This window comes from Hypanus sabinus, chromosome 5 (genome assembly GCF_030144855.1).
Source record: "Hypanus sabinus isolate sHypSab1 chromosome 5, sHypSab1.hap1, whole genome shotgun sequence".
Classification (NCBI taxonomy): domain Eukaryota; kingdom Metazoa; phylum Chordata; class Chondrichthyes; order Myliobatiformes; family Dasyatidae; genus Hypanus; species Hypanus sabinus.
Window position 1 is genome coordinate 164075167 of NC_082710.1, and position 19500 is coordinate 164094666.

Genomic DNA, 19500 nt, shown 5'->3' on the forward strand with positions numbered 1-19500 from the left:
TGATAGGATATCTATCATTATATCTATCTATCTTTGTGGATATCTATCTTTCGATATCCTATTGTACAGTCCGAATTTCCTCATTGGAACTTGCTTTTCCTCCAGTTTTGAAGAATTTCAATATCCGTTTATTACATTATAATACTCAATAATTAGAAACTCTGCTCTCCCGTGGGTACTGGATTACTGGTGCTTTTAGATATTGTTATGTACCCCTAGGGTTCATTTTTTTGTCTCTGGTCTGTCACTTTAAAACGCCAAAAGAATTGAGACTAACTTTTGTTTTTTTTGTATTTCTACTGACTGCAGAAATGCTGGGTTGCTATGGTGAGCAGTGATTGTTCATACAAGTGGCAGCTTGTTTTGCATAAGCAGGGTCAGGTGATTCCTCTTATAGACACAGACACATACAGTTAGAGTCAAGATGGATTCAGACAATGAAAGACACCAGTGAGTCGGTCGCTGGTTTAAACTTTCAGTGGCGCAAAAGGGGTGAGTTAAGATCGATCCTGAGTATTTGATATACGACTCTCACAAGTTTTCTGCAACTAGAACAAGTTTGCAGGAAGAGAAGAGAGGAGAAGGAGGTTTGGAACAGAAGAAGCCCAGTGACAAAGACATCGCTGTTTGGACTCTCTCTCTAAGTAGCCCCGAAGGGTGAGTTTGTTTCCATTCAGCTATGGAAGTGTGATTGTCACTTAGTTAATCTACAGGAGTGGGTTCTCTGGTGAGGGGAAAACCTTTGTGAGTACCACGTGTGTGTTTACCCTTTGTCTGCATGTGGTATTTCACTGAAGAAAGGCACCCCTGTGGCAAATCACTGTTGGAGTTATTTCGTATGTCGTGGAACTGGATAAGTGGCGATCACGTTGTGTGTTTGGGGTGACCCTGTGGAATCTGCCGGTGTGTCGACCCTTGCCTGGGTGGTGGTTCCCTTGAAAATGGTCCCGTTTGCGATAAGCTACTGTTGGTGATAATCCACACGTGGATTCTGTTTGAGTATCCTGTGGCCACCACTTTGAGATGTTCCGTAGCTGAATTCAGGTGTGGTACATTTCTTTTGAAAGGATATTCGTTGAAGATAACTGCCGGTGATACTTCGTGTGTGGAGTGGAACAACTTTGTAGATAAAACCTACTGCTATTGTTATTTTGTATTGCTGTCGTGGAATCTCGACGTAATTGCCTTCTCACAACATTCACCTTTGGATTACAAATCTCTTTCTCTTCCCAACAACAGTAATCTCGTGCATTGAACTGAACTTTCTTTACACACCATCATAAAACTGTAAAACTTACCACCTAAGCTTAAAGAAGTTTGGGGTTTTATATTTCCACACTTATATATGCATAAACTTTGCTAACCTGTTTAACTTATCTGGTTTTGTAATACTATACTAGGCAGATAGTGTTGGCGTGTGGCCAAGTGGTTACGGAGTTCGTCTAGTTATCTGAAGGCCGCTAGTTCGAGCCTTGGCTGAGGCTGCGTGTGTGTCCTTGAGCAAGGCACTTAACCACACATTGCTCTGCGATGACACCGGTGCCAAGCTGCATGGGACCTAATGCGCTTCCCTTGGACAACATCGGTGGCGTGGAGAGGGGAGACTTGCAGTTTGGTCAACTGCCCGTCTTCCATGAAGAAACCTTGCCCAGGCTTGCGCCCTGGAAACTTTCCAAGCTGTAAATCCACGGTCTATCGAGACTAACGGAGGCCTACACACTACGTAGATACTAATAAATAGTGTTTTGTTTCTAGTAAAACCAGACTCCAGGTGTGTTCCATTTCTGCTGGTTCTTTTGATTCATTACGGGTACGTAACAATATTTACTACTTAGAATCTATCAGCTCCGTGTTTAATAAAAAAATGAAAATGTTGGAAACACACAGCAGTTTGTGTAGCATCTGTGGAAGGTGAAACAGAAGTCGTGGTCCATGTAGGTAGGAAGAGTGAAAAGGTTCTGCAAAGAGAGTTCAGGAGTTCGGTGCTAAGTTGAGGACAGAACTTCCAGGTTGTGATCTCAGGATTGCTACTCAGGCCACGTGTGAGTGAGGCCAGAAATAGGAAGATTATACAGTTTAACACATGGCTAGGGAGTTGGTGTAGGAGGGAGGGCGTCAGATTCTTGGACCATTGGGCTCTCTTCCAGGGAAAATGAGATCCGTACAGAAGTCACAGTTTGCACCTGAACTGGAGGGCGACTAATATCCGAGTGGGAAAGTTTTTGAGTGCTGCACGGGGTTGAGGAGGAGTTGTTAAACTGGAGTTGCATCTGGATGGGAACCAGAGTGTCAGGACAGATAGTGGAGACGTTGTGCGGACAGACGGGAATCGAAAGTTTGAACATGAAGCGACTGATGTCCTGAACTGTGTATACTTCAATGTAAGAAGTATCACAGGAAAGGCAGATGAGCTCACAGCATGGATCAACACCTGGGAATATGCTATTGCAGCCATTAGGGAGACTTGGTTGCAGGAGGGGCAGAACTGGCAGCTCAATATTCTGGGGTTCCATTGTTTTAGACACAACAGAGTGGGAGGGATTAAAGGAGGAGGGGATATTTTACTATTGAAGGATAATATCCTGGCACTGTTCAGCCAGGCCTAACTGGAGAACTCATCTAGTGAGGCATTATGGTGGAACTGAGGAATAAGTAAAGTGTGAACACGTTAATGGGGCACATTACAGATTATACGAAAGTCTGTGGGGTTTAGAGGAACAAATTTATGGAGAGATCGCAGACTGTTGCAAGAAATATAAGGTTGTTATAGTTGCTGATTTTAACTTTCAATATATTGACTTGGACTCCCATAGTGTCAAAGGACCAGACTGGATAGAGTTTGTCAGATGTGTTCAGGAAATTTTCTTAATCAGTATTAGAAGTTCCAACGAAAGAATGTGTGATACATGATCTGCTGTTAGGGAATGAGATAGAAAAGGTGACAGAAGGGTGTGTAGGAGAACACTTTGCATCTCGTAATCACAATGTCATTAGCTTTGAAGAAAATATGCAGAAAGATAGGTCTGGTCTGCAGGTTAAGTTTCTAAATTGGAAAAAGGCCAGTTTTGATGGTTAGGAGAGGATCTAGTAAGTGTGGATTCAGACAGGAATTTTTCTGGCAAATGTGCACTTGGTAAGTGGGAGGTCTTCAAAAATAAAGTTTTGAGAATACAGAGCCTGTCTGAATAAAAGGTAAAGACAAGAGGTGTGGGGAACTTTGGTTCTCAAGAGATATTGAGGCCTTGTTTAAGAAAAAGAAAGAGGAACATTGCAGGTATAGGCAGGTAAGAACAAATGAGGGGCTGATGGAGTATAAGAAATGAGAGAAGAGTTAAGAAAGAAATCAGGAGAGTGAAAAGAAGGCTTGAGGTTGCTTTAGCAGACGAGGAGAAGGAGAATCCTGAGGGACTCTACAGATATGTTCAGAGCAAAAGGATTTCAAGTGACAAAATTGGTCCTCTGGAAGATCAGAATGGTAATACATGCATGGAGCCAAAAGTGATCGAGGAGATCTTAAATGCATATTTTACATCTGTATTTACTCAGCAGACAGACACAGAGGCTAGAGAAGCAAGGCAAAATGGCATCAACTTCATGGACTCTATACAGACTACAGGTCATAGATCATTGCCTGACTGAACTATTGTGCGGCCAGTTTTTCTGAACAGAGATTTAAACTAAAATGGACATTCAGATATTTTAAACCTCCAGCAGGTTTCCCCATCCTCAGCTGTGGGGCCAAGAACTGTATGTGTTTGCGGTCCTGATGAAGCAGCTCACAATGTTCTGACAGAGACACTTCATTCTATCCCTCTGCTCAGTACCAAGTACATCATTTCATGTAAATACAGAATTATGTTTGAGCACTTACCTGGAATCAAATTGCTGACAGAAATGCCAAGTAAGAATACCAGGTTAAAGAAAGTTTGGAAGAATGTCCCACCTAAAAGAAAGAAATTAAAACCATTTGAAATTCTCAGAATCAAAATTCAGACTCAGCTTAATCATTACTGATATACATCATGAAATTTGTATTTTTGTGGCAACAGTACACAGCAATAAATAAAATAGACTATAAATTACAATGAGATATATAGTTGTGAAAGAGAGAGCAAAAATAGTGAGGTTGTCTTCATGGGTTCACGGACCGTTCAGAAATCTGATGGCAGAGGGGAAGAAGCTGTTCCTAAATCATTGAATGTGTGTCTTCAGGCTCATGTGCCTCCTCCCTGATAGTAGTAATCCCCCTGAGTTACAATCTACACAACTTATTCAAAACTTGTATCAATGAAGTGCTGCAGTGAACTGAGATGAACCCGGGCTTGGTCAGGTTCATTGTGATATTCAGTGTCCTAACATGAGACAATCAACCAGCTCAGAACTGGACCAGACATTCAAGCATTGGACTGAAGGAGGTTCAGAGAGCTCTCACACACTGGCAACAAGTGGAGAGACCAGGGAGGGACCAAAAGCATCTTCTGGTTCCCTCTGGAAACACTACATATGATAACTTACTGACCCACAGGCATCACATGTGGAAATGACAGTTACTCTGTAGTTTGTCCGTGGGTACATCCAGTGGATGGGATGTCAGGCCATTGTAAATCAGTTCTGCTGAATTATCCCAGTGACCTGGAGGACAGCAATTAAACATTTTGCCAGTGACTGAGTTCCATGTCTGACAGTACAGCCTGTTCTGATGCAGAGAATCACAACATCACTGTTTCCAGCTGTTCAATGGCATCGGACAGTGTTCTGGTTCAAATTGAAAACTGAACTCCACGAGGGTGCAGGCTGAACAGTCCACATGCTGGAACACTTTATGTAGACGTGTTGAAAGATTATCCTGAATATAAACATAATGCCTCAGTTCCATCCTTCAGCTTTTGCAGCAACTTATCAGGATGCCATGATGGTTGTGATCGAGATCATACATCTGTCTCTGCTCCTTCAATCTGCCCACAGGAACAACCCTTCGAAATGTTACACATCACTCCAGTACTGACAATTGTATCTGTCTGCAGATTCACCTGTCTCTATATTCTACCCCATCTCCTTGCCAAGTTTCACGTCCACACATCCCCCTCACCCATACTCTCCTGTCATTTCTTGGTATCTTTGTATAAAGCAATCACATTTGCTGTTGTCCAATTTAATGGAAACTTTTCAGAACAGGGAGAACATTTAAATTGCTGCATGAAGTATGTCATTAGCTGCCTCTTTTAGACCCCAGGATGAAGTCCATCTGGATATCCAACTTGTCAGATGGCAGCTCCAACAACTGACTCAGTGTTTCTTCCCTGGTGATTGTCATTTTCTCAGATTTGTTGTCCTACACTGGTTCTCACTCAGATTACAGCTCAATGCTCATCAATACTTTCAGAAACCGCTTTGACTTTCCAACTCGCTTCCCCTTCCTCTCTGCAGTCTATAAACCTTTATATTTCTGTTCTAATCCCCTCTTTCTCAGCAAGCTTGATCTTTGTGCTTTCAGCAAATTGTTATTTACCTCTGAATTTACCCCACTAAAGCTCACCACCTTTCCTTAATCCTTCAAGCTTTTCTCTGATACCCCACTGTCTGACCGAGCCTGGGGTCATCTGCCCTCATCTTGCTTTACTTGGCTTGGTGACAGACTTCATTTGGTCATTTGCCTGTGAAACAGCCGGGGGTGTTTACTGTACAAACATTGATTCTACTCTTGGACAACTTTAGCCTGTATGGTGAAGTAGATCTCAAAGTGAACTTAGCCAGGACTTGCTTGAATTCGGCCATGAGGAAGGAATGTCAATATTTTAAACCCTGGATAGTTTACAACTTGGAGAGGAAGAGGGGGAACGTGTTCCTCGTGCTGACTTACTGGAAACTGCTGTTGAATACAAAGTGTTTGCAAATATCTTTTACAAATTAGTCACAGATTACTTGGAGAGGTGATCAGAGTTCATACACAAAGTCAGTTACCTTTATCAGAATCATCAGGATCAGCCACACAGATGATGCACAACATTGTCACCACATTTATGAATGGCAACATCAGGAAGAACAAACCCAAGGCAGCAATTACAACTTGGAGAGGAAGAGGGGGAATGTGTTCCCTTGTGCTGACTGTCTGGAAGATGCTGTTGAAAACAAAACTATTGCAAATATCCAGGAAAGATCGGAGAGAGGCCTCCCAACACTGAATTCTATCGAAGATCAGAGGGATACCTATCATGCAAACACCTCACCATCACTGGGATAAAGGGGATTCTGTCCCTCATTCCTCAGCTGATTTCATTTTGAAGTTGAACAAGACCACGTGTCAAACACCAGACAGCTGAGATAGCTTCCTCTCAACCCGATGTCTTCTAAAGATCCCTCTGGAGTCAGGTAAGAGATGGTATCACTGTGACCAACACTTCACAACTGGGTGAAAAATGATGCAGTTTCATCCCACAGGTCATAGTGTGTCGGGGGTGGGGGGGGTCTGTGGGGGAAGGGGGATGATTTTTCAAGTTTTCATTTCATTAATGTCTTTGTTAAAATTAGTCAGAAATTACTTGGAGAGATAACTGGAGCTCATAGACGAAGGTAAAGTCACATACCATAAAACTTCTTCTTGTAGATCAAGTAAACCAGAATCATAACATTCACCAATGGCAACATCAGGCCAACATCCCACAAGGCATCCTTGATGGAATCACCTGCAAGTGAAAATAAATTCAAATAAGAAAACATGTAACAATTCACCAGAGAAATGACCACAACAGCTGCACAATGTTGGAAACAACCAAACTGTTCCACTTTCACCCTGCGGGGACGGGCATGTGCCAACCTCTGCCCAGTCTTATCGACTGCATGTCCTGTACGGTGGGAAACCTGGAACAGACAATTCATGACCCTGATCAGTTGTCCTCAGAGGTCTCCAGTCCAATCTTTCCAGGTCACCTCCTGCCAATATTCTGCACCAGCTGCTCCTCCTGGTGTTGCAATGGCCACTCCTCTGGGAGTGCACTACACTGACCCACATGATCCAGGGTTTGATTTTCCCAACTTCCACAACAATTGGTTATGGAGTTACCCCACAATTTCACTGGAAAGTCACTGAAACTCTCAACCTCTGGCTTGATTCCACATTTTGTCACAAAAGTTCTCCCACTCATTTATCCAGGGGAGCTCAGGCTGATATCCACAATCTGGTCAGGGGCACATTCGAGGAGAGAAAGTCTCCTTGTGAAGGGCAGGTTGATGCCCAGACAGCTGACTGACACCTGCACATCAGACTTATTGTCACCAGCGACTTTATTTCAGATATCAGGGTCTGATGTTGCATCGTGCCAGGAACAGGAGTGTGTCTGACAGCTCTTTACATTCTTCATATCGTTTCAATGACGTCACACAGGAACTGAAAAATTCAGCCAACTCCTGTGAGCAGGGGCAGAGTGAACTTCTCCACGTGAGAAACAGAACCTGTAATCTCACAGCATCTTTTACCAGTCTCTGGTCCAGACAGTGAAGTACTTTAAGTGCAGTCACTGTTGGAGGGAATGAGACTCAGTTTGTACTGAGTAAGGCTGAACAAACAGTCATGTCAAAGCTGCCTTTGTCAAGTCAAGTCAACTTTTATTGTCATTTCGACCATAACTGCTGGTACAGTGCATTGTAAAAATGAGACAACGTTTTTCAGGACCATGGTTTACATGACACAGTACAACAAACTAGACTGAACTACGTAATAAAAAAAACACAGGGAAAGCTACACTAGACTACAGACCTACACTGGACTGCATAAAGTGCACAAAAACAGTACCGGCATTACAATAAATAATAAACAGGACAGTAGGGCAAGGTGTCAGTCCAGGCTTCGGGTATTGAGGAGTCTGATAGCTTGGGGGAAGAAACAAACAGTTACATAAAAGATGGCTTTGTTATGTTGGTTAACAGAATTATTTTTCCAATACTGGGGAGAAATCCTTTGTTCATTTGGGAATGTTACGAACCCCGTAACTGGGTGTCTTACCAGCAAAGATAGAAGTGTCCGTTGGAGTCTGGTGGTACTATTTTCAACAGCGTTTATTAGTAAAAATATACAAATCAATATCAATGCAAATATACAGATAATACATGTTAGCAATACTAAACCTAAAAGTGCGGGTATAATAATAATCAATAATAAAACAAGCTCTATCGTTGCCTAGGGGATAATGAATTGTCAGATGGAAATATAAAGTTCAGTTCTGTTCATGCAGGCTGCGGTAGTTGTTGGTCGCTGTGTTGCAATTGTTGGAGAGAGAGAGACTAGAGCAAGAGAGCACGCAAACAGTAACAGCTATGGTCTTTGCCAACCTTCCTTTATGATTTTGATCCGTCGATGTGTTGTTGTGGCCATTCAAGTGTGACCCCTCCGTCCTTTAGCTAGACCGTTCTTCAGTGGTGGACTCGTCACCCAGGCAAGGGTGGACACACATACACCCCCACCAGTCTCGCTATAAACACTGAGAGTTAAAATTTACCGACCCTTCGTTCAGTCTCCGATGTCCCACACTGTCTCGTGGGTTTCTGCTGCTCACTAGCATTTCTCCTGGTGCGTCTGAGGGGTGTTACCCCAGACCTCACTTTTATCCCCACTCACGGGGTCTCAGCTGTCAATCAGGTTGGGATGATGTAACCCATTAAACCAGCCCACTCTGGTTGTCCCGAGGGGTTTCAATGAATCGAACAGGACCAAGTAAACAATCCTTCTCCAAAAGACAATAGCAGTAAATCTCCTCTTTTGTCACTAGGAGACGATCCACCCTGGGTAACTCTCAGCTGTGTCTCTCTCTCTCATTCTCTTTCATAAGCTGCTATCAGTAACAACTGCCCTGGCAGATTTCCTTTTGTCTCTCTTACTTCCTTGTTAGCAGCATCGAAATAGTAGCGATTTGCGATTCTCCAAAAAAGGGGGGCATGGGCCACTCTGCCCATTAGAGTTGTTCATCCTTCGTAACAGAAGTAACACCAAAGGATCATTTCCACCTTCCCGAAGAAGGCAGATGGGACTCTGGCTTAATATCTCATCCAAAAGTGGAGATCTCTCAATGTGCAACACTTCCTCCACACTGGTTCTGAGAATGAACAGCATCGTTACATATGTGCTCCTGTTGTCCAGATGGTCTAAAGCCGTGTGGAGAGCCATTGAGATTGCATCTGCCCTTGACCTATTGTGGCAAAAGGAAAATTCCAATGGGTCCAGGTCCTTGCTGAGGCAGGAGTTCAGTCTCGTCATGACCAACTGCTCAAAGCATTTCATCACTGTTGATGTGAATGCTACCGGGTGATCGTCATTAAGGCAGTTCACGTTATTCTTCTAAGGCTCTGGTATAATTGTTGCCTTTTTGAAGCAAGTGGGAACTTCTGCCCGTAGCAGTGAGAGATTGAAAATGTCCTTGAATGCACGCCAGTGGGTGGGAACAGGTTTACAGAGACTTACCAGGTACTCCATCGGGACCTTCCAACTTGCGAGGGTTCACTCTCTTTAAAGACAGCCTAACGTCAGCCTCTGAGACAGAGATCACAGGGTCACCAGGTGCAGCAGGGATCTTCACAGCTGTAGTTGTGTTCTCCCTTTCAAATCGGGCATAGAAGGAATTGAGATCATCGGGTAATGAAGCATCGCTGCCATTCATGCTATTGGGTTTTACTTTGCAGGAGTAATGTCTTGCAAACATCCGATGTCGCTTTCAACCTCGTTAGAAATTATCTCTTTACCCTTCAAATAACTCTGCAAATCATACCTGGTTTTCTGGTACAAGTCTGGATCACCAGTCTTGAATACCACAGATCTTCAGCAGACGACGTACCTCCTGGTTCATCCACGGCTTTTTGTTTGAGAATGTGCAGTAAGTCTTTGTAGGCACACACTCATCCACACAGGGTTTGATTAAGCAGGATTCCATGAAACAAAGGACACTCACGGTCCTAATGTCCCTCTGATTCAGCACCCTGGCTCTGAGATCATCGATTTTGTTCACCAGAGACTTAATGTTTGCCAGCAAGATAGTCGGTATTGGGAGTTTAAATCCCCGTTTCCTTAAACGCACTTTGTAACCCCGATCTACAGCCACACTTACTCCGTGGGCACTTCCATCCACAATCAGAGTTGTTTCCGTCAGTTTTAAACAGCGATAGTTAGTTTAAATGCATTAAGACATCTTTGTTGACTGTACTGACCTTGGAAGTAGTTGTGCTTTTTAGCTGTTTCAGTCTGAAACAAGAATATTTAATCAAATATCTAATTAAGATGACTAACAGCTTGAAGGAGAGGCCTTCCCACACCCAACTGTATCGAGGATGAGAAAAGCCCCCAAACACTCACTCACTCACCTCACCATCATTGGGATCCTTTACACCAACCTGATATGATGCTGAAATTTGACAACACCATGATCAAACACCAGTGAGCTGAGACACGTTCCTCTCCAGACTACTTTTTCTAAAGACCCTCTGGAGTCAGATCAGAGGTGACTCCAGAATCATTCCAGTGTGGTGACACTGTAAATCAGAATTTCATAACTGGGAAAGATGTCAGACAATTTCATCCCACAGATCACAGGAATCCAGAGGGTTCGGTGGGGTTGAGGATTATTTTTTTCTTTTCTATCTTTTTATTAAAATGAGTCTAAAGTTACTTGGAGATGTGACTGGAGTTGATACACAAGTGTGAAAATACAATGACAGATACCTGCGTCCAAATACTCTTTTATGCGCCAGCACGTCAGAATTAAAATGAACACAAGTGGCAGTATGATTGATAAGACGATAGTGACGATTCCCATGGTGGAAAGGCCTGCAATTAAAAACAGATTCAAATGAATAAACCTGTAACAATTCATCAGGTAAATGACCATAACAGCTGCCTATTGCTGCAAAGAACCAAACTATTCCACTTATCTCCACAGGACAGGAAATGTAGCAACCTCTGCCCAGACTTGCTAACTTTGTCTACATGACTGAACCAACTGACTCTGCATGGCCTCCGATGTGGGATAACAACACGCTGACCTGTTATTCCAGACCTGAATTATTCCCTGCAATCTAATCTATCCTGGTCACTTGCTGTCAATATTCTGCACTGGCTGCATCTTCTGGTGTTCCAATGGCCGCACCTTGAGGAGTGCACGACACTGCAGCCAGACATCCCACATGGTCCATGGTTTGAGTCACCTGACATCCACAATGATTGGTTATGGAGTTGTCCGAAAATTTCACTGGAAACTCACTGAATCACCCAAGTTCCATCACTCAGTCCAGTTTACCTATGTGCCCTCCAGTGATTTATCTGACCTGTAAATGTTCAACTGACCTGTGCAGTGTTTCTGGTGGTTCTGAACTGTTGATGTTTGGCTATCACTGTCTGAACCTCCAGCAGATTTCCCTGCACCCAGTTGTGGGGCTGAGGACTGCAGATGCTGGTGGTCCTGATAAAGCATCTTACAATGTACTGACTGAGATACTCAATGCATTCCAACCACCCTGCAGAGAACTGAGTTCATCACTTTCATACAGGTTCATTTGACCACATACCTAAGGTCGTAGCGCTGACGATCCAGGCAATGACGAAACAATTGATGAGAACAATATCACAGACGCCTTTCAACTTCCACCAAATTGTGGTCATCTGAGAATCTTTTCAAAAATAAAAGGAAATTTACAACATTTGATAACCACACAATATAAATGATTTAACACATGCATCAATGGACAAATGTCCCGGTAACAGAGCTTGACTCAGGTTTGTTTCGATTGGTGACGATATTGCATGTCCTAAACATCAAGCAACCCAAACAACTCTGAAATGGATCAGATGTCAGAGCTTTGGATTGAAGGAGGTTCAGGAGTTCACTCACCACTGCAGCAAATGGGGAGCTCAGAGAGTCACAAAACACAGTTTGTGGCTGCTACCAGGATTTGTTTTACATTTGATAACTTAGATAAACCCTCAGCCAGTGACTGTGCATGTGGAAACAGATAGACTGCTGCTTCCCTCTGGACATGTCCAGCAGATAAGGCAACAGCCACTGTCGATATTCTCTGCTGTATTCCCTCATGATCTCAAGGGCTGAGACTGACATCAAGTTGCCAGTGTTAACAAAAACCAACCCCAGCTGTAACACTGAGGTTCCACTGTTTGACTGTGAATCCTGTTCTGATGCCGAGGACTGGAACAGCTGCTCACAGCATCAGGCAGTGGCTTATTCCAACATTGAAACTAAACAGCTCAAGGGTACAGGCTGAACTGTCCAAATGCTGGGATATTTCATACAGATAAGGGGAGAGGTTGTCCAGGACATCCAGTGGTGAGCAGTGCACACGATCCAAGGACACCTCTCTTGTAGTGGCTTTTGTTCATTTCCAATTGCTCTCAAGAAAGGGGGGGGATGGAAGAGCTAGTTTCTTATTTTGCACCCACCACCTAAATTCCCACCCTCTTCACACACCACATTACTGAAAAAGAATTTCTCTCAATTCCCTCACAAATGCTCTTTCACATTCTCAACCTTATAGTCAACATTGCAGGAGTTACTGAGGTGTTGAATCAAACCCTCTTCATATCACCAAATCCCTTTCCCCATTATAACTATAACTCATTCACCTGAGACTCTGCCCATTGGCACAACTTCCATCACTATACACTCAAGATTAACAGGCCTGAACACCCTGTCTGATAAACTGGTTTAACTAATCACAAATAGATTCAGCTCTTCCCCACTGAACTGTTTGAAGATGAACTGGAATCCAAAGTTATCCCCCAGGTCATCACCTTGATGTTTTTCAACGATATGAACCAAACCGTGAATGTTTGTGTAAAAATAAAACAAGCTGCATCAGGTCTCAACCTGAAATGTTCGCAACCCCTTTACCTCAGACAAGAGAAAATCTGCAGATGCTGGAAATCTGAGGAATACACACAAAATGCTGGAGGAACTCGGCAGGCCAGGCAGAACAAAGCAGGGTCGATGTTTGGGGCCGAAACCCTTCAGCAGGACCAGTTTGTGTGTGAAACCCCTTTACCTTCACAGATGCTGCTGACCCACCGAGTTCCTCCAGCAACTTGTTCTCTGTTCTTGGTCCCAGTGTCATCTGTCTCCCGTCTCCATGGAGACTTGTGGGTCAGACTATTCATCAGCCTCTCCTTTCTCTTTGTCCTTGTTGCCCCATCATGGAATTTTATCTCAGTCTAGATTTTATCCCACTATCTCCCCACATTAAACTTACCCATGAAGCATACCTTCCATTCATTACCAATTTCCCTTCCAGCTCTGAATGATCAGTCCTGTCAAATTTGTTAACATTCGGAGCTGGAAGGGAAGGGAAGGTCTTCTTTGTACGTTAATTTATTCTTTTACTTTCTCCTGGACATGTTTCTTGTAATTCTCTGCACATTTGGCGTTAGAGAGACTTTTTTCAGATATATGGGGTTAGTGTTTGTGTTTCGTTGTTTGACGGCTTTCTGTTAGGAAATGAATCTCAAGGTTGTATAATGTATACATAATTTGATAATAAAATGTACTTTGAACTTTGAATTTAAACACCAGCTCAGATAGTCTGGGGGTTTCTCTCTCTGTGACGCTAAGGCTGTGAGACTGCCCCTGGTTGCTGTGCTTCATGTCTGTGCACTTTGCAGCTGTTTACTCCGTTAAAACGATGAAGTAAATACCGAGGCTTTGGGCCTACTGCAGGCTGCTCCAGGGATTTGGATCTAAAGACTCAGTTTGGTTTGGAATGCTGTTGTGGTTGCTCGCTTCTATTGTTTATATGATTTGTTTCGGTGTTTCTGTTTCTCTTGCTCTCTGGGCACTGGGGAGTTGGTCTCATTTTCTTCAAATGAGTTCTTTCGAGTTCCTTGCTTTGTGACTGCCTGTAAGCAAACAAATCTCAACCTTGTATAATTTCTACATTCTTTGATAATAAATGCACTTTGAAACTTAACCCATGACCTCTATTTGTAGATCCACCCAGCCTCAGTGGAAAAATCCTGCTTGCATTTACCCTATCTGTACCCTTCAAGATCTCTGTCAAATCTCTCCCCATGCTTCTACTTTCCAAGGAATGAAGTCCTAACTTATTCAATCTTTCTCTGTATCTCAGGTCCTCCAACATCCTTGCCAATTTTCTCTGCATTCTTTCAACCTTATTTACATCTTTCCTGTTGGTAGGTGATCAAAACTGCACACAGCACTCCAAACTGGGCCTCACCAATTTCATATCCAACTTCACCATAACATTCCACTCCTGTACTCAGTATATTGATTTAAGAGGACCAATGTGCCAAAAGGTGCCAAAAATAAATACACGAATACTGTTGAGAGATTGTTTCCAGGTTGGGGGGTTTTAGTTCCGTTCTTTCTGCCCAGTGCGCTTGCTCCCCCGCACTCACAGTGTACTTCAGTGGTCCCCAACCACCGGTCCACGAGGAAACGATGAGTCAGCTGCACCTTTCCTCATTCCCTGTCACGCCCACTGTTGAACTTGAATACATGTGAGGTCATCAGTCACCTAAACGCAGTGATACCCTTGCGCCAGGGATCACTGGTTGGCCTCGGGTAACTGGCCGCCACATGCGGCCGGCGGGAAGTGCCGTTGCTACTGGCCAGGAGAACGGACAGATGGGCGCTGCCTCTAAACCTGCTTACCACACCAAGTATTCATGAACCTGGTGCTAAAATATTTGCAGACGACCTAATTCGGGCTCAGGGTTTCGTAAGTAGCAGAGCCGCTACCTCGCTGTGATCGACTGAAAGTCATCCCTCGAGCCAAACTTTTGTCGGCCGATAGATCCTACGGGGGGGGGGGGGGGGGGGCGGACGCACATCCTGTCACACTCCCCGTTCGGTTAGTCACTGTCTCCAGACTGCGACCACCGCGGCCCCGGTACGGGAACAGCTGCACCTGGCCAAGGCACCTGGCAGCAGACGGGTGAGCGGTTGTGTAATGAGGCAATGAATCCCTCAAAACTGCTTTTGCACCTTGAGTCCAAGCTCCCTGCACTTAAAGACAAACCCTCTGAGTTTTTTCAGTGGCTAAAACATGAACAGTGGGACAGAAGCTAAGTGCTGAGAGCCACGAAAACTAAATTGTGGAGTAGACTGGACATAAGGAACCTGCTTCGAGTATCGCTGTATTCCAGCCGTGGTTTAACCACTCCCACCCTCCCCCCCCCCCCCCCCCGCGTCGGCCGGTCCGCAAGAATGTAGTCAATATTAAACCGGTCCGCGGTGCAAAAAAATGAAGTGACCGCTGGTGTTTATACATTATTTCTACTTCCAGGTTGCAGGGTTTTACTTCCGGTCTTTTCTGCCCCGGTGCGCATGCATGTAACTAATCGATCTGGGGTCGATCTTGCCTTTCACTAAGGCCGAGGTAGAGGATCTTGGGCTTAAAAATGTTGGTGACCACTACTCTTCAGCATGGTTGTTATTCTGGGTGGGGGTCTGTGACTCGTGGTGTTTTGTAGGTATCTGTGCTGGGACCTCTGTTGCTTGTAATGCGGAAGTGACTTGGATGGAAATTTAGATGGAAACTTTTCTGATGACAAAAAGAATATTGGCAGAATTGCAGACATTGTAGAGATATTGTGTGCTGTTAGTTTGAAGGATGTGGAGGCTTTGGAGAGGGTGCAGAAAAGCTTTACCAAGATGCTGCCTGGATTAGAGGGTATGAGCTACAACGAGAGATTGGGCAAATTCTGATAGTTTTATCTGGAGTGTCAGAGGCTGAGGGGTGAGGCAGAATACCTGACAGAAGTTTATAAGAGTATGAGAGGAATAGATAGGGTAGACAGTCGGTCTTTTACCCAGGGTGGAAATGTCGAAAACTAGAGGCTGTAGCTTGAAGGTCAATGGTAAAAAGTTTAAAGGAGATGTGCAGGGCAAATTATTTTACAGAGTGTCAAGTGGGCTGGAGTGGGCTGCCAGGGGTGGGGGAGGCATTTAAAAGGCATTCAGCCAGGCAGAAGAATCTGCAGGGGATGGAGGGATATGGATTGTGTTCAGACAGAAGAATCTTCAGGGGATGGAGGGATATGGATCGTGTTCAGGCAGAAGAATCTGGAGGGGATGGAGGGATATGGATCATGTTCAGGCAGAAGAATCTGCAGGGGATGGAGGGATATGGATCGTGTTCAGGCAGAAGAATCTGGAGGGGATGGAGGGATATGGATCGTGTTCAGGCAGAAGAATCTGCAGGGGATGGAGGGATATGGATCGTGTTCAGGCAGAAGAATCTGGAGGGGATGGAGGGATATGGATCGTGTTCAGGCAGAAGAATCTGCAGGGGATGGAGGGATATGGATCGTGTTCAGGCAGAAGAATCTGCAGGGGATGGAGGGATATGGATCATGTTCAGGCAGAAGAATCTGCAGGGGATGGAGGGATATGGATCGTGTTCAGGCAGAAGAAACTGCAGGGGATGGAGGGATATGGATCGTGTTCAGACAGAAGAATCTGCAGGGGATGGAGGGATATGGATCGTGTTCAGGCAGAAGAGTCTGCAGGGGATGGAGGGATATGGATCGTGTTCAGACAGAAGAATCTGCAGGGGATGGAGGGATATGGATCGTGTTCAGACAGAAGAATCTGCAGGGGATGGAGGGATATGGATCGTGTTCAGGCAGAAGAGTCTGCAGAGGATGGAGGGATATGGATCGTGTTCAGACAGAAGAATCGGTAGTGGATGGAGGGATATGGATCGTGTTCAGACAGAAGAATCTGCAGGGGATGCAGGGATAGGGATCGTGTTCAGGCAGAAGAATCTGCAGGGGATGGAGGGATATGGGTCATGTTCAGACAGAAGAATCTGCAGGGGATGGAGGGATATGGATCGTGTTCAGACAGAAGAATCTGCAGGGGATGGAGGGATATGGATCGTGTTCAGACAGAAGAGTCTGCAGGGGATGGAGGGATATGGATCGTGTTCAGACAGAAGAATCTGCAGGGGATGGAGGGATATGGATCGTGTTCAGACAGAAGAGTCTGCAGGGGATGGAGGGAAATAGATCGTGTTCAAACAGAAGGGATGAGTTTGATTTGGTATCATGTAGGGGTAGTAACTGTTCTTGAACCTGGTGGTGCGAGTCCTGAGGCTCTTCTACCTTCTACCTGATGGCCACAGTGAGAAGAGAGCATGACCTGGTTGGTGGGAATCCGTGATGATGGGTGCTGCTTTCCTACGACAGTGTTTCATGTAGATGTGCTCAGTGGTTCAGAGGGCTTCACCCGTGATGTACTGGGATGAATCCGTTATTTTGTGTCAATTTTTCCATTCAAAGTCATTAGTATTTTCATACCAGGCTATGATGCAGCCAGTCAATATAGTGTCCACTAAAAATCGATAGAAGTGTAGATGTTAGAAAGTTTGTCAAAGTTTTAGATGTCGTGCCGAATCTCTGCCAACTGCTAAGGAAATGGTGCAGGCACTGCCATGCTTTCTTCGGAATTGCATTTACAGGTAGTCCCCGAGTTACAAACGTCCGACTTACGGACAACTCGTACATACGAACCGAGGAAGGAGAACACCATCTGCCATTGTAAGTCATTGCCACAGTGATCAGTGTTTAACATTGTATTTGGGTTAAATTTTTCTATGTAAGATTCACCCTGACCCCCCCAACCTCCCCCACCCCCCCACCCCCCCCCCATCCGGTCAGCTGATCACGCAGTGAGATCAGCACGGGGCTCAAGAACCGAGGTTCGATCCAGTGACAGATCGCTCCCGTGCCGGGTCGACGTGGATCCTGTGACTCCCGTACCGTCCGTGCCGGGTCGACGTGGATCCGGTGACTCCCGTACCGTCCGTGCCGGCTTGATGTCGATCCGGTGACTCCCGTACCGTCCGTGCCGGGTCGACGTGGATCCGGTGACTCCCGTACTGTCCGTGCCGGGTTGATGTGGATCCGGTGACTCCCGTACCGTCCGTGCCGGGTTGACGTCGATCCAGTGACTCCCGTACCGTCCGTGCTGGGTTGATGTGGATCCCGTGACTCACGTACCGTCCGTGCAGGGTTGATGTGGATCCGGTGACTCCCGTACCGTCCGTGCCAGGTTGATGTGGATCCGGTGACTCCCGTACCGTCCGTGCCGGGTTGATGTCGATCCGGTGACTCCCGTACAGTCCGTGCCGGGTTGACGTGGATCCAGTGACTCCCGCACCATCCGTGCCGGGTTGATGTGAATCCGGTGACTCCCGTACCGTCCGTGCCGGGTTGATGTCGATCCAGTGACTCCCGTACCGTCCGTGCCGGGTTGACGTGGATCCAGTGACTCCCGCACCATCCGTGCCGGGTTGATGTGAATCCGGTGACTCCCGTACCGTCCGTGCCGGGTTGATGTGGATCCAGTGACTCCCGTACCGTCCGTGCCGGGTTGATGTGGATCCAGTGACTCCCGTACCGTCCGTGCCGGGTTGATGTGGATCCAGTGACTCCCGTACCATCCGTGCTGGGTTGATGTCGATCCGGTGACTCCCGTACCGTCCGTGCCGGGTTGATGTGGATCCGGTGACTCCCGTACCGTCCGTGCCGGGTTGCCAGTGACTCCCGTACCGTCCGTGCAGGGTTGATGTCGATCCAGTGACTCCCGTACCGTCCGTTCCGGGTTGATGTTGATCCGGTGACTCCCGTACCATCCGTGCCGGGTCGATGTAGATCCAGTGACTCCCGTACCGTCCGTGCCGGGTTGATGTGGATCCAGTGACTCCCGTACCGTCCGTGCCGGGTTGATGTCGATCCAGTGACTCCCGTACCGTCCGTGCCGGGTTGATGTCGATCCAGTGACTCCCGTACCATCCGTGCCGGGTTGATGTCGATCCAGTGACTCCCGTACCGTCCGTGCCAGGTTGATGTCGATCCAGTGACTCCCGTACCGTCCGCGCCGGGTTGACGTCGTTGGAGTGGATCCAAGTCACCTCTCAGGCAGGAGCTGATATGTTTGAGAATAAGGGGTAGGTCATTTAGGACAGAGTTAACGAAAAACTCCTTCTCCCAGAGAGTTGTGGGGGTCTGGAATGCACTGCCTTGGAAGGCAGTGGAGGCCAATTCTCTGGATGGTTTCAAGAAGGAGCTAGGTGGTTATCTTATGGATAGGGGAATCAAGGGATATGAGGACAAGGCAGGAACCGGGTATTTATAGTTGAGATCCGGTTGAGATCAGCCATGATCTCAGAATAGCGGTGCAGGCTCGAAGGGCCAAATGGTCTACTTCTGCACCTATTGTCAAATTGGAGTGGATCCAAGTCGCCTCTCAGTCAGGAGTTGATATGTTTCATCACAAACCTGTCAAAACATGTCATCACTGTCGATGTACCTCAGTGTAACTGGGCGATAGTCATTGAAGCAGGTCACCACGCTCTTCCTGAACACCAATATGAATGAAGCCTGCTTAATGCAGGTGGTACCACACTCTGCCGAAGGAAGAGGTTACAGATCTCAGTGAACACACCAGACAGTTGATCAGCATTTTAGTATGTGGCCGGTTACCCAGTCCG

At 45.8% G+C, this 19500-nt stretch overlaps 1 protein-coding gene across 1 annotated transcript in view; it reads right to left on the reverse strand.

The window, feature by feature from the left end:
- Nucleotides 1-3869: 3869 nt before the first annotated feature.
- Nucleotides 3870-19500, reverse strand: part of LOC132394529 (contactin-6-like) — a 71913-nt gene continuing 56282 nt past the window's right edge. Inside the window, exons 8-10 of the mRNA XM_059970810.1 lie at nt 11545-11646; nt 6585-10807; nt 3870-3943 (exon numbers count right to left, since the gene is read on the reverse strand). Coding sequence (XP_059826793.1) covers nt 10629-10807; nt 11545-11646 — 281 coding nt within the window. The 3' untranslated portion in view covers nt 3870-3943; nt 6585-10628. The remainder of the gene's footprint in view (nt 3944-6584; nt 10808-11544; nt 11647-19500) is intronic.